Below are 15460 nucleotides of genomic sequence, written 5' to 3'. Positions count from 1 at the left end.
TTCCTTCACACATCTTTCCTCATTCCCATTCATCTCTCTCTCTCTCTCTCTCTCTCTGGTATTTGACAGGCATTGTATGTGTAATGGACGGTGACAGGGCCGGACAGCATGCCTTCCCCCCCTCCGTCTCCTCTCTTTCCCTCCCTCAAGAGATATTTATGTCACTGTCACTCGTTATTATTATATTTATACCACGTGCGCCCCCCAACCCCCGCCCCTCTGTCTCTACGTAGCTACCATTCACCTATACTCTCTTATCTTTATTGAAATGTTATAGCTTTTGTCTCTGTGAAGTATCAATCAAGTCATTATCTTAAAATCAGTACAGCTTTTGTGTTCTCTCTCTCGCTCTCTGAATACCTATGCAAATCTATGTAAATCTCTCTTAGCTATTATATAACAATGAATAACCTACTTTATCTCTACTACAGCACATCACACACAATCACAATCACCTTCGTATCCTCCAAGAAGTCTAGAGGAAATATACTCTATAATCCTTGGTATCCTCCACGTTGAGGCTTGTCTTATCTCATGGCCTGTGACTAACCTTCCTCAGGCACCTCGCAAGCATGGATTTCTCTTATTAGTGTATTTGTTTCTGCTTTCAGAGTTTCATTCATACTTTGTTTTGTTGTAGAGATAAATATATATAATCACCACTCTACTTCATACTACAAATATGCCTCATCCTCATCCTATAATAATAATAATAATAATAATAATAATAATAATAATAATAATAATATAATGATAATAATAACAATACTACTTGTCAAAAATGTCCTTACAATAATAATAATAATAATGATAATAATAATAATAACAATAATAAAAATAACAATACCACACCATTACTCCTATTACCACCACTGCTACTATTATTTCTGTGTGGATTTGTGTGTAAGGGAGGTGAAGACAAACTCCATCAGTAGTCATTAATTCATTCACCAAGGAATGCTGCTTTACAACAGTATGCACAATATGTACACAATCTCCGCCACAACTCTTATTATATATTACTCCGGCCAGCAAAGATCCGTCAACCCAGCATGGAGACGGCCACCGAAAGCCATCCATTCTGCCCTTCCTGCTCCATCAATTCACACACAGTTGATGACGGAAAGGCAGGAGCATAACTTGACCCGACTATCATTCTTACATCCCTCAGTATAAAACAGTAAAGTGTCTTCTAAGCTTGGAGAAAATTCCTAACACTTAGTATTTATATATCAACAAATGTTCCTTAACTTCCATTCGCCGCTGATAACCTTTAGTATTTATAACAACCGTTCCTTAAAGTCCATACATCGCTGAGTTTAAGTGTCTGGGTCGAGGCAGTGGAAAGATAAATCAGATAAAATCCTCTCAATTCGAATAAATTACATCTCGTTCACTAAATTTAAATGCATATGCGCCCAGATGCGGCATGAATCTGATAAAAAAATAAAACCATGCTGCTCTGGCAAGAACATCGCACATATCACAAAATTAGGAGTGTGCCAATGGGATGTGGAGGGACAGGGTGCGTGTGTCTGAATTTGTGTGTGTGTATTGTAAGGGTATTGTTAGCATAAATTCGGAATCCCAACACCTTATTAATGCAAGGAACAGAATCCCATCCCATCCCAATACAGGTTTAAGTAATGTCGCTTTCTAAATAAAAACTGAATACTTTTGCCAATGTTCTCTGGGAGGGGTGTGAGGGGCAGAGGTGCGAGTGTTCTTACTTGTTCAGAGAGGATCAAAACCCCTAGATAATGCATTTAACACATCCCACCCCACTCTAAGACCTATCCAATAATGTGATGTGACAAAGATAAAGAGGAAAAGAAGAAGAAAAGATAAAAGAAACAGACAATTTTAGACTTTTGCCTCATGTCCATCCCCCTCTCTGTGATCTATCCAAAAGTATATGTGACAAAAATAAGGAAAATAAAGATGAGGAAGGATGATAAATACAGGTAATTTGAGACTTTGATCCATGGTCCAAAGTCAAGTGTGGATAGATCGATATGAAGTGACGTCCAACCCCCATAAAGGATAGGACAGCAAATGCAGAGGAAGAAAAAGAAGAAAAAAGAAGAGAAGAAGAGGTAATGTCCAACCCCATAAAGGAAAATCAGGATAAAAAATGAAGAGAGGAAGAAAAAGAAGAAAAAAAGAGAAGAAGAGGTAATGTCCAACCCCATAAAGGAAAATCAGGTTAACAAATGAAGAGGAAGAAAAAGAAGGAAAAAGAAGAGAAGAAGAGGTAATGTCCAACCCCATAAAGGAAAATCAGGACAACAAACAAAGAGGAAGAAAAAGAAGAAAAAAAAAGAGAAGAGGTAATGTCCAACCCCATAAAGGAAAATCAGGACAACAAATGAAGAGGAAGAAAAAGAAGAAAAAAAAGAGAAGAAGAGGTAATGTCCAACCCCATAAAGGAAAATCAGGATAGCAAATGAAGAGAGGAAGAAAAAGAAGAAAAAAAAGTGAACTCCAACCCCCATAAACAAAAATAAGAACAACAAATGAAAAGGAGAAGAAGAAAAGGAAGAAAAAAAGAAGTGATGTCCAACCCCATAAAGAAAAATAAGGACAATAAATGAAAAGAGGAAGAAGAAAAGGAAAAAAAAAAGAGGAGAAGTAACCCCATAAAGAAAATAAGGACAATAAATTAAATGAAAAAGAAAAAGAAGAAAAAAAAGAGAAGAATGTCCAACCCCAGGAAGAAAAATCAGGACAATAAATGAAAAGAGGAAGAAGAAAAAGAGGAAAAAAAGGAAAAGAAGAAGAAGAAGTAAAGTCCAACAGAGAGACAAGAAAAGGAATAAAGGAAAAATGATAAAAAATGCAGAACCAGTAGAAGGAACAAAGAGAGGAGTCAACAGTTCAAAAGCACATTCCAACCCCATCCAGGACTCGGGAGCATCAACCTTAGATTGAAACCCCCACACTAGGGCACTCCAGAAACACCCACCCATTGACACAGTCCGCCACCATTAGCACAAAGGCCTGAGTGTTTTGGAGGTTTGAGGCATGATTGGTATAGTGCTTGCATATAGGAGGACTTTGCCAGTGTCCTGTTTGTAAGGGGGAAAGGCCTGACAAGTCCTCTAAGTCCTGGGGTAGTAAGGGATTTTGTGGAGTGTATTGAGAGAGGAGTTCAGGGGTGGTAAGAAAGTCCTGCTGTTTGAGGCGTTTATGGAAAGGAGAAGGGAAGAGAGGAAGGGAAGGAGGGTAAAGAGAAAGGAAGAGACAATTCATGTTTAAGGAAAGGGAAGAAGGTGAAGTGAAGGGAAGAGAGGACTGATGTTTAAGGAAGGGAAGTGAAGGAAAGGGAAGAAAGGAAAGGGATGAGAGGAAAGGAAGGAAGGAAAAGAGAAGGGAAGAGAGGAAGGGAAGGAACAAAGGAAGAGAAGGGAAGAGAGGAAGGGAAGGAAAGTGAAGAAAAGGAAAGAGGGGAAGGGAAATCAGGTAAAGAGAAGGGAAGAGACGATTTATGTAACTATTTAGGACACTGTGGAGCCCAGGGATGCTGGAAATACTCCTCTGGGTGCTCAAAACAAGCCTCTGGGGTGCTGCGGGTCCCCTTAGCGCTGACCATGGGGTGCTCAAAGGGCCTGGACAGCAGTGGCGGCGGCGTGGGCCAGGAGGGCGTATGCTGCCTGGCGTGTCTCTAGAGTGAGTCGCGCCTCCTTCAACCAACTGGCGGCCACATTACGCGGCTCCCCCCTCAGCAGGTTCATGTACCGCACACTCATGCACAGGTCATCCTTCTCCAGACAGTACCTGAGGGGGCATAGAGGAAGGGGAGGCTTGGTGAGTGAGGGTAGGTATAGGTTCTTTATCCTTAGCATCTATATTATGTTTGGGCAGTGCAGAGGCTGAGGCTGGTGCTGTCAGATGCTTCCACCTCTCACATCATTTCCAAAGATCAAAAAGGAGATCAGTTGGGTTCTAATGAGTGGTATTTTAGGTTCAAGGTACAAGAAAAAGGATCAAATTACAATCAGGGTCATAAAACTATCCATGGAAATGCCCCAAACTCTTATGAAAGTCTTGTCTAATATGAAAACTTGGGCACCAAAATGTTTAAGACTATAGCTCTGAGGAAATGGACAGAAGTAGTTTGAAACAAATCATTGACCACCTAACCTTATAAGAGATCATGGGAAAACCTGATGTTGGGAGTAGGCAATGTGAATGAGGGCAAGTATCTTCTCTTCATCTTTAGCATATATATTAAGTTTGGGCATTGCAGAGACTGGGGCAATGAACAGAAATAGACGGAAGCAGATCATTGACAGTCTAACCTCACAACAGACTATGGGAAAGCCTGATGTCGGGGGAAGACTTTGTGAATGAGTGAATATACTCTCTTTAACCCGGTAGCAGCGGGGATCATGTTTCTTAATGGTCCCTCCAAGCAAGAAAAATGAGAAAAAATCACCCCTCACACAAGGCATTTCATAATATATATCAAAGCATTTGTGATCAGATTATGCATCATCTATTTTGGGGGCTTATATCATGGCACAAATTTGGCCCATCGCTGCTACCGGGTTAACATTATCATCAATATTAAGCTTGGGCATTGCAGGGGTTGAGGCAATGGACAGAGAGTTGGAAGCACATCATTGACCATTACTGGGAAAACTTGATATTACAGAAGATGACGATGATTTAAATTAACCTCCACCCATTCTAGTCCAACAACCACCAATAGGAGTTAGTCTTTTCAGCCATCCACCAAAATTATAATAAAGGTGAGTTCTTTTGCCAACCAAGGCTAGTCCAGCAACCACCAATGAGAGTTCAAATTTTCAAGATTCCACCATCATTCACAGCATGAGTCAAGTGGGTTGGTGGAGAAGGTGGTGGTGGGGAAGGAAGGGATATGAGGGAGGGGTTTAGGTGGTGATGGTGGTGGGGAAGGAAGGGATATGAGGGAAGGGTTTAGGTGGTGGTGGTGGTGTGGTGGGGAAGGAAGGGATATGAGGGAGGGGTTTAGGTGGTGGTGGTGGTGGTGGTGTGGTGGGGAAGGAAGGGATATGAGGGAGGGGTTTAGGTGGTGGTGATAGTGTGGTGGGGAAGGAAGGGATACGAGGGAGGGGTTTAGGTGGTGATGGAGGGGTTTAGGTGGTGATGGAGGGGTTGAAAAAGGGAGGGGTAGTAGTGATGATGGGATTTTTTTCTGCTTGTTTGGTTTTACAATAAATGAAGCAGCTCAAGGAAAAAAATAAATAGAGAAAAGAAAATAAATAAAAGCTAATCACTGGTAATACGAGTGTAAGGAAAACTAAATAGGTGTGGTTTTGAGCTCACCTGGCGCGGGCAAGGATGTCGTAGGTGGTGAGGGCGTCCACAGGCACCTCCTCATTCCTCACCTCATTGCCGGGCATGTACTCGAAGGACTCCAGCACCAGGAAGCTCTGAATGTAGGACAGAAGGTATCTGGGGGGGAGAAAGGGGGAAGGATGGTTACAGAAGGACCAGTAAAAGACTAAACAAGAGATAAAGGAAAGGCCTGCAAGAGATATATGATGGGATGGAGAGATAGGGAAGGGGAAGGTTACAGAATGAGTTGGTATTGTAATGTTTTCTGTTACATATTTATTATTCAAAGGTAAACTAAGACATATGAAAGATTGATTGAAAAGATAAAAGAAAGGCCTGCAACAGAAAGAAATGTGATGATGTGGAGAAAAAAAATAGGAAAAAAGAGTTAGTATTGCAATGTTTTCAATTGCGTATATGTTTTTCTATGGTAAAAAAGGCAGATAAAGGACTCGGAAAAAAGTAATAAAAAAATGCATGCAACAAAATGAAATGAGATCTGTATTTGGCTACTTTTCCCCTCATTTTTTTCCACAGTCCTGTTCACACTCCACCATCTGTCTTACCTTAACTATGAACTAAGGAATGAGAGTTTACATTTCTATTCCGATCTATTCCACATTCACCTCCGCACCCAATATCTGTCTTTCCTTACCCATAACACATACACAGAGACAGTAATTAAACATGACAGCTCCTGAGAACAAGTTACCCTCTGCCCTCCTTATCTACAACTCTTTTTCACTTCCACACCCACCACTTGTCTTTCCTACTCTGCCTTTCTTACTCCACTTAACTCCACACATCCCTTTGACAGCTCCTGAGAACAAGTTACTCACCCTCTGCTCTCCCTACCCACAAATCTTAAACTTCCACACCCTCCACTTGCCTTTCCCACTCCATCCTACTCCACTCTTTGCTTACTTGATTAGTGATCCACCATTGTCGCCGATCATGGAGACTCGCTTACACACTCGCTCCACCTTGATGAACCTCTCCCTCAGGGCCTCCTCAGGGTACACCCCACGCTGCTCCGCCTCCTCCGACAGCGACTTCAGTATGGCCTCCACATACGGGTTGCCTTCGCCTGATGAATAAGAATAGACAGGTTAATGGTGGGTTATGTTACTTGTGTGGGGCATTGGGGTTGTGTGAGAAGGGGTGAGCGTGGATATTGTACATGAGGTGATAGTGGTATGGTTTGGGTGTGTGGGTAAAGTGCATAGGTGTGGGTGTGAGGTTGTGTAGGTGTGTGGGTGTGGGTGTGAGGTTGTGTAGGTGTGTGGGTGTGGGTGAAGTGCATAGGTGTGGGTGTGAGGTTGTGTAGGTGTGTGGGTGTGGGTGTGAGGTTGTGTAGGTGTGTGGGTGTGGGTGAAGTGCATAGGTGTGGGTGTGAGGTTGTGCAGGTGTGTGGGTGTGGGTGTGAGGTTGTACAGATGCATGTGTGTATGGTTGGTGTGGTGTGTAATAAAAAGAATGACATGGAAATTCAAAGTCCCGTACACACATTGCTTTGAAGAGCTTACCGGCAGCCTTCTTGATGGCGGCGATCTGGTCTTGCAGGGGCTTGAGCTGCTCCTCCCAGGACGGTGCGCCCTCACCGGAATTTCTATACAAGAGAGGATGATGAGACAAAATTATTAATTAGGAATACTGGAACACTCAAATTTATGGATAAATCGAGAGTTTGTGAAGAGTGAGAAAGCTGGAAATGCTATATTGACATGTTCATGAGGAATACTGAAACATTATTAGCTTAACAAATGCCACAAAACACATTGATGAGAAATACTCCATCACTGAGAACTACAAATAATATGAGTTAGTGGGAATATATGCCAAGAATGCTCCATAAACATAATATTAAGGAATACTGGATCACTATTAGCTTTACACATAATATTACAATGGTCCACATACATAAACACTTTATTGGGAACAGGAGACTTACTTTCAATATTTTTCAAGTGTTAGTATTATATCAAGTAATGTTTGTAACCAACAATGGCTTTAAAACAAATAATTCTGAACCCCACTTGCTACTCAAGGAACATCAGATAGTTGGTCTGCACAGTGATGGTAGTATTATTTTTAGGTATGAGCTGACCTCCAAAGCTGTAGTCTGCATTAATGTATAAAGTGAGCAGGGACTGGACAAAATGAGTTTGTCTGAAGGTATGCCAAGGAAGCTTCATATTCCATTCCTGTCTCAGCACAAGTACAGTAACAAAGACAATGACATACACAAGGCTGGCCCACTCCACATAAATAAACATGGCGTTGAGTACTTAACAGCAGCAATCACGGGAAAAATAAGCTTCTAACCAAGTGCTTATTATTTTATTTTTCCATTTTCATTCTAAAAATTTGGACTCCCATGTTTTTCAGACAAGCTCTCCTCATAATTCGTCTTGGAAATCAAGGTCCATTGTAGCTGTAATGTAGCTCTTCATCAGTACCGAATACTCAATATGGGCTGCCACAATCACCTGCCATGGAAGCAAACTGATGTAAAAATACGTATGAGGCACACACCTGAGGGCATTTCTGAGGGACTCGCACGCCAGCCACATCTCCCGGGCAGACAGAGCGGCCTTGTCCACGTCGGCACGCTGGCCCAGGGCACTCTGAGGGACGGGCGACACAACACCAACATGAAGATTCCCATAAAAAGGCAAACATACGTATGAGTGAAATATGCATAAGCACTCAAGAAAGCACACCTCCACACACCAATAAATAATGTAGCAGGTAATAAAACTGAAAATTATGCTGTGAAGAGATGGAAATGAAACTGATAAAAATTGTACATACTCATTAGGCATTACCATTTCAGTTTTCCTTCACATTATTATCACCAGAGTTCTTCCTTACACTAACAGCACCACTTAAGTCTTCCCTCACACACACTTAAGTTTCCCCTCACACCAACACTTAAGATTTCCCTCACACTAACACCACTTAAGTTTTCCCTCACACTGACCTTGAGTCCATCCAGCTGGCCCTTGATTCTGGCCAGGGAAGACAGGTAAGTGTCCTTTTCGCTCTGCACCTTGTCCTGTAGGATACTCGACCACCTGAGAGGGAGGGAGAAAAAATGATCCTTCAGTTACTTAAGTCATGGATAACAAACACAACTTAACCTAAATAAGATGAGTTAAAATCACTTAATTCCTCACTTATTCATTCTTCAATTGGTTATTAGTATACAATGAACAGGCAGGTGTGAATGTTTGGAAAGTTTCGTTTAGTCGGCGCAACATCTATGGTCATATGCCGGAGACAGAAGGGGAAGGAATTATAGGAGAAGGGTATGTGACTGGATAGTAGTAAATGGTAAAGGTTACTTCATAGCACAGTTGAGGTAGAACAGCAATAATACAGTGTGGCAGAGTGGAGGGTACAGTGACAGGGTGGAGGGTAATGATGGAAAGTGGAAGGTGATGTGGAAGTACAGAAAGAGTTAGAAGGTAATGTGGCAAAGTGAAGAGTGATGTGGAAGAATGGGAAATGATGTGGAAAGTGATGTGAATGTGTAGGGAGTTATGTGAAAGTGTGGGAAGTGATGTGGAAGAATGAAAAATTACGTGGAAAGTGATGTGGGAGTGTGGGGAGTGATGTGGAAGTGTGGAACGTGATGTGGAAGAATGGAAAATGATGTGGAAAGTGATGTGAATGTGTGGGGAGTGATGTGGAAGTGTGGGAAGTGATGTGGAAGAATGGAAAATGGTGTGGAAAGTAATGTGAATGCGTGGGGAGTGATGTGGAAGTGTGGGAAGTGATGTGGAAGAATGAAACACTATGTGGAAAGTGATTTGAATGTGTGGGGAATGATGTGGAAGTGTGGGAAGTGATGTGGAAGAATGAAACACTATGTGGAAAGTGATTTGAATGTGTGGGGAATGATGTGGAAGTGTGGGAAGTGATGTGGAAGAATGAAACACTATGTGGAAAGTGATGTGAATGTGTGGGGAGTGATGTGGAAGTGTGGAAAATGATGTGAAAGAATGAAACACAATGTGGAAAGTGATGTGAATGTGTGGGGAGTGATGTGGGAGTGTGGGAAGTGATGTGGAAGAATGAAACACTATGTGGAAAGTGATGTGAATGTGTGGGGAGTGATGTGGAAGTGTGGAAAGTGATGTGGAAGAATGAAACACTATGTGGAAAGTGATGTGAATGTGTGGGGAGTGATGTGGAAGTGTGGGAAGTGATGTGGAAGAATGAAACACTATGTGGAAAGTGATGTGAATGTGTGGGGAGTGATGTGGAAGTGTGGGAAGTGATGTGGAAGTGAAAAAAATATATGGAAAGTGATGTGAATGTGTGGGGAGTGATGTGGGAGTGTGGGAAGTGATGTGGAAGAATGAAAAAAATACATGGAAAGTGATGTGAATGTGTGGGGAGTGATGTGGGAGTGTGGGAAGTGATGTGGAAGAATGAAAAATTACGTGGAAAGTGATGTCAATGTGTGGGGAGTGATGTGGGAGTGTGGGAAGTGATGTGGAAGAATGAGAAATGATGTGGAAAGTGATGTGAATGTGTAGGGAGTGATGTGGAAGTGTGGAAAGTGATGTGGAAGAATGGAAAATGGTGTGGAAAGTGATGTGAATGTGTGGGGAGTGATGTGGAAGTGTGGGAAGTGATGTGGAAGAAAGGAAAATTATGTGGAAAGTGATGTGAATGTGTGGGGAGTGATGAGGAAGAGTGGGAAGTGATGTGGAAGAAGGGAAAGTGACATGGATGAGTGGAAAGTGATGTGGAAGAAGGGAAAGTGATATGTAAGAGTGAAAAGTGATGTGGAAGAGTGGAGAATAATGTAGCATACCGAGACGTGCTGTGACATAGTGTGGCATACTGTGATGTGCAATAGGTCAACATGTTTTATAATAGATATCAGAGGAGAAGGAAAAGGATGGACACTTGTTCTCTAATAAAAACATCCTTTGCTTCACTCACTTGTTCTCTAATTCCTTCTCCTGCACATAGAGAACATCAGCCAGGTGGTCGGAGTGAGCAGCCGCCTGCCTCTTCAGTTGGCCCCTCAGCTCCCCCTCCAGCTCCTCCTTCATATCCATCGATCGCTTCCTGCACAAGGGTGAGAGGCAATGAAAAAAATTAAGAGGGATTTTCATTTTATATGGGACAAAGTTCCTTGGTTTATATATTCTGTGTTAATTCCAGCCTTTTTTTTTTCATATGCAATACTATAGTCAGTTTCATGAGAGCTGGCGGGCCTAGTCCTTCAGGGGTGGACTCGCAGACTTGGCATCATTGCTTGGGTGACGGTCTCTGCGTCGCTCACTGGCTGATGTTTACTATATCTAACCTGCCGTGATGTATAGCCTACTATCTCTCGCTCTCTGCCACCTCTTTAACCCGATAGCAGCGACGGGTGGCTTTACCGTGTAGCAGCGACGGGCCAAATTTGTGCCATGATATAAACCCCCCAAAATAGATGATACATAATCTGATCACAAATGCTTTGATATATATTATGAAATGGTTTGTGTGAGGGGTGATTTTTTCTCATTTTTCTCGCTTGGAGGGACCTTTAAAAACATGATCTCCGCTGCTACCAGGTTAAATCAGTACCATCACTTAAGCAATTTTACCAAGTCCAGGAGTCACCCCATGAAGGATTAGGCCCACCAGATCTCGTGGAACTGACTATAATACAACATGACAAACCCAACTCCAACATAAACAAAACTTCACGCAGTCCACCTAAAACACACTCAACCTAACCTGATCTCACCCAACCTCACCCGTCCCAGCCCCACCACAACACAGGCCAACACCTACTTGTATTCCACCTCCAGCTGCTGCCTCTGCCTCTCCAGCTCAGCCTCCACCTTGGACTCCAGCAACTGTCCGTCCTCTGCCCGCTGCCTCACCAATGCCTCCTTGAACCTGTCGTGCTCCATGGTCTGGGGGAGGATGAGGAAGTGGAGGAGATTATGGGGAGGGAGTTAAGACATGGAGGTGAAGGTAGGTTGAAGGGAAGATGGAGAAGAGGAGGAGGACTGGGAGGAGGAGGAGGTAAGATGATGGGGAGGAAGTTAAGACATGGAGGAGAAGGTGTTTTAGAAGGGAAGATCAAGAAGAGGGAGGAGGAGGAAGTGAAGGAAGACAATGATGTGGATGAAGAGGAGGGGGAGAAGGAAGAGATGATGGGGAGGAAATTGTGACATGGAGGTGAAGATGGAGAAGAGGAGGGGGAAGGAAGAGAAGAAGGGTCAAGAAGAGAATATGGGGAGGGAAAAAGAAAAACGGTTAAAAGTTGTAGATGAGGAAATTGTGAAGGAAGAGGAGACAGGAGATGAAGTTACAAGTCAGAGGTGATGAGGAGATTAAAAGGAGGAGGAGGAGGAGGAAAAGATGAAAAGTGGAGAGAAAATTAGGAGGAAAAGGATGAAGCAACGTTAAGTGATGGAGGTGATAAAAAGATAAAGAAAAGATAAAGGAGGTAATAGATGGAGGATATGAAGAAAGCAAAAGAGGAAAGGGGAGGAGCAGGAGGAAGAACAGGGGTAAAAAAATAAATAAGTCAGGGGTTAGACGTGAAAATGGAAGATGGAAGAAGGGTAAGGAAATAAAGGAGATTAGAAGAAAATGTCAAAGAGTAAGTACAGGTAAACAGACGGTGCCATGCAGGGGAGAGTAGTTAAGGAGGTAAGAAGTAAAAGGAGGTGAAAGAAAAGCTGCAGAAGACAAATTAAGACAAAGAGAAGGGTAGGATGTAGAGGCACAGCTGTCACTTCTCTTATTCTATCAGTATTTCAACCCTTACAAGGAAAACAATACAGCTGACTAAGAAAATCTAGACTTAAGAATTACTAACTTACAACTATGATATAAATTAGGTTATTGTCATCTTACAAGCTAATAGACTATAGTGATTATGTTGCAAGCCTTAACACAGTACACCCACCTCCTGAGTTGCCTTGAGTGTTGCATGGTGAGGCACAGAGGGAGAGAGAGGAGTTAAAAAGCAGGCAGAGTGATGGTGCAGAAGCCGGCTGATGTTGCTTGAGATCAGTGAGAACACACACACACACACACACACACACACACACACACATGCACACACACTCATACCAAGCACCAGGAAAAATGCCCTTAGCTCCTGCAAGTCCAAGTGTATCAACCTCATAACTTCTTGCAAACTATGTGACTTGAAAAATCTCATTCCCTTATACATGCAAGATCACACTATACTTCTAACTCTTGAAAGCAAAGTATAAACAGCATTTCACACACACACACACACACACACCAAGCACCAGGAAAAATGCCCTTAGCTCCTGGAAGTCCAAGTGTATCAACCTCATAACTTCTTGCAAACTTATGTGACTTGAAAAATCTCATTCCCTTATAAATGCAAAATCACACTATACTTCTAACTCTTGAAAGCAAAGTATAAACAGCATTTCACACACACACACACACACACACCAAGCACCGGGAACAATGCCCTTAGCTCCTGCAAGTCCAAGTGTATCAACCTCATAACTTCTTGCAAACTATGTGACTTGAAAAATCTCATTCCCTTATACATGCAAAATCACACTATACTTCTAACTCTTGAAAGCAAAGTATAAACAGCATTTCACACACGCACACACACACATACCAAGCACCAGGAAAAATGCCCTTAGCTCCTGCAAGTCCAAGTGTATCAACCTCATAACTTCTTGCAATACTCATCTGACTCAAAACATCACATCCCCTTATACATGCAGAATCACACTGTATACCCCTGACTCAAGCACAGCATAAAGACAGGATTCCACACACGCACACACACACACACCAAGCACCAGGAAAAATGCCCTTAGCTCCTGCAAGTCCAAGTGTATCAACCTCATAACTTCTTGCAATACTCATCTGACTCAAAAAATCACATCCCCTAATACATGCATATCACACTGTATACCCCTGACTCAAGCACAGCATCTCACTCGGCATTCCACACTCGTACACACACACTATTATGCTACTCTATTCATGTGTCACCGATGTGTATAGTGAATTCTGGGATGGTTAACTCTATGTAAATAATACCTAATGGGAATCAAATCATCAACTAAGACTATCATGCAGATTATTAAGCCTACTAGATTCTTTTTAACCCAGTAGCAGCGGGGATCATGTTTCTTAATGGTCCCTCTAAGCAAGCAAAACGAGAAAAAATCATCACTCACACAAACCATTTCATGATATATATCAAAGCGTTTGTGATCAGTTTATGTATCATCTATTTTGGGGGGTTTAAATCATGGCACATATTTGGCCCGTCGCTGCTACACGGTAAAGCCACAAATTTGACCTGTCGCTGCTACACGGTAAAGCCACAAATTTGGCCCGTCGCTGCTACACGGTAAAGCCACAAATTTAACCCGTCGCTGCTACACGGTAAAGCCACAAATTTGACCCGTCGCTGCTACACGGTAAAGCCACAAATTTGACCCGTCGCTGCTACACGGTAAAGCCACAAATTTGACCTGTCGCTGCTACACGGTAAAGCCACAAATTTGACCTGTCGCTGCTACATGGTAAAGCCACAAATTTGACCTGTCGCTGCTACACGGTAAAGCCACAAATTTGACCTGTCGCTGCTACATGGTAAAGCCACAAATTTGACCTGTCGCTGCTACACGGTAAAGCCACAAATTTGGCCCGTCACTGCTACCGGGTTAAATACTCACATTAGCTTTAATTCTACAGCAGATGAGCTAGACACCTTCCCATGGCACCCAGCAAAGGTACATCCCCCTATTTCAATACACCTTTTCCTCCTTACTTCCCTCCTACCTTTCCTTTCCTTAAGCACCTTCCTTCCTCTTTATCTTCCTTTCCTTTCCCTACACCCCCTGCTCATTATATTTTCCTCCCTTCTATTTATTCCTCTTCCTCTCTACCTTTCTTTCCTTTCCCTAAACCCCCTGCTCATTATATTTTCCTCCCTCCTATTTCTTCCTCTTCCTCTCTACCTTCCTTTCCTTTCCCTAAACCCCCTGCTCATTATATTTTCCTCCCTCCTATTTCTTCCTCTTCCTCTCTACCTTCCTTTCCTTTCCCTAAACCTACCACTCATTATATTTTCCTCCCTCCTATTTCTTCAAACTCCTCTCCCTCCTCAACACACCCTTTCTACTTTCTAACCATCCCTTTTCACATACAGTCTTCCCTTCATCTCCCCTCCTAATCATTCTTATCTCCTCCCATCACTGCCCCTCCTAATCATTCCTTTTCTCCCCTCTCCCTTCCTAGCCATTCCTTCTCCCCCCCTTCCCCTCCTAACCATTCTTATCTCCTTCCATCACTGCCCCTCCTAATCATTTCTTTTCTCCCCTCTCCCTTCCTAGCCATTCCTTCTCCCCCCCTTCCCCTCCTAATCATTCCTTTTCTTCCCTCTCCCTTCCCAGCCATTCCTTCTCCCCCCCTTCCCCTCCCAATCATTCCTCTTCTTCCCCTCCCCTCCTAACCATTCTTTCTCTCCCCTCTCCCTTCCTAACCATTCTTTCTCTCCCCTCTCCCCTCCTAATCATTCCTTCTCCCCCCTTTCCCCTCCTAATCATTTATTTTCTCCCCTCTCCCCTCCTAATTATTTCTTTTTCCCTCCCTCCTCTCCTAGTTATTCCTTCTCCCCACCCTTCCCCTCTGCTTCTAACCATTTTTTCTCTCCCCTCCTAACTATTCCTACACTCCCTCTTTACCTATCCATTCCTTTTCTCTTCTCTCCTTTTAACTTTTCCTCCTCTCCTCCCCTCCAAGCCATTCCTTCTCTTCCATGTCCCTTCCTTCCTAACTATCCTTTCTCTCCTCCCAGTACCTTCCCTCCAAGCCATCCCTTCTCTTCCCTGTCCCTTTCCTTCCTAACCATCCTTTCTCTCCTCCCAGTACCTCCCCTCCTAACCATTCCTTCTCTTCCCTACCCCATTCCTTCCTAACCATCCTTTCTCTCCTCCCAGTACCTCCCCTCCTAACCATTCCTTCTCTTCCCTGTCCCCTTCCTTCCTAACCATCCTTTCTCTCCTCCCATTACCTCCCCTCCTAACCATTCCTTTTCTCCCTTCTCCCCCTCCTAACCATTCTTTCTCTGCCCTCTCCCCTCCTAACCATTCCTTCT

The 15460-nt window shown here is 43.1% G+C and overlaps 1 protein-coding gene and 1 long non-coding RNA gene across 9 annotated transcripts in view; both read right to left on the bottom strand.

Annotated features, from left to right (window-relative positions):
- Window positions 1-930: 930 nt before the first annotated feature.
- The window catches only part of LOC127005603 (MICOS complex subunit MIC60-like), a 29214-nt gene continuing 14684 nt past the window's right edge, over window positions 931-15460 (bottom strand). For all 3 annotated transcript variants that reach the window (XM_050874558.1, XM_050874559.1, XM_050874560.1), the window contains 8 exons: window positions 11131-11255; window positions 10285-10413; window positions 8309-8402; window positions 7861-7952; window positions 6852-6934; window positions 6250-6412; window positions 5314-5442; window positions 931-3777 (listed from right to left, as the gene is read on the bottom strand). In XM_050874558.1, coding sequence (XP_050730515.1) covers window positions 3600-3777; window positions 5314-5442; window positions 6250-6412; window positions 6852-6934; window positions 7861-7952; window positions 8309-8402; window positions 10285-10413; window positions 11131-11255 — 993 coding nt within the window. In that variant the 3' untranslated portion in view covers window positions 931-3599. The remainder of the gene's footprint in view (window positions 3778-5313; window positions 5443-6249; window positions 6413-6851; window positions 6935-7860; window positions 7953-8308; window positions 8403-10284; window positions 10414-11130; window positions 11256-15460) is intronic.
- Window positions 12278-14752, bottom strand: LOC127005605 (uncharacterized). Of its 6 annotated transcripts, none has more exons than XR_007758752.1 (3): window positions 13973-14752; window positions 12655-13937; window positions 12278-12476 (listed from the first exon to the last, which is right to left on the bottom strand). It is a non-coding gene; the product is annotated as an uncharacterized LOC127005605 (long non-coding RNA). The 6 variants fall into 6 exon arrangements; XR_007758748.1 differs by having other exon boundaries at window positions 12655-14177; window positions 14250-14751; XR_007758749.1 differs by having other exon boundaries at window positions 12655-14249; window positions 14322-14750.

Source organism: Eriocheir sinensis, chromosome 30, assembly GCF_024679095.1.
Source record: "Eriocheir sinensis breed Jianghai 21 chromosome 30, ASM2467909v1, whole genome shotgun sequence".
NCBI lineage: Eukaryota > Metazoa > Arthropoda > Malacostraca > Decapoda > Varunidae > Eriocheir > Eriocheir sinensis.
This window is presented reverse-complemented; position numbering and strand designations above follow the sequence as displayed.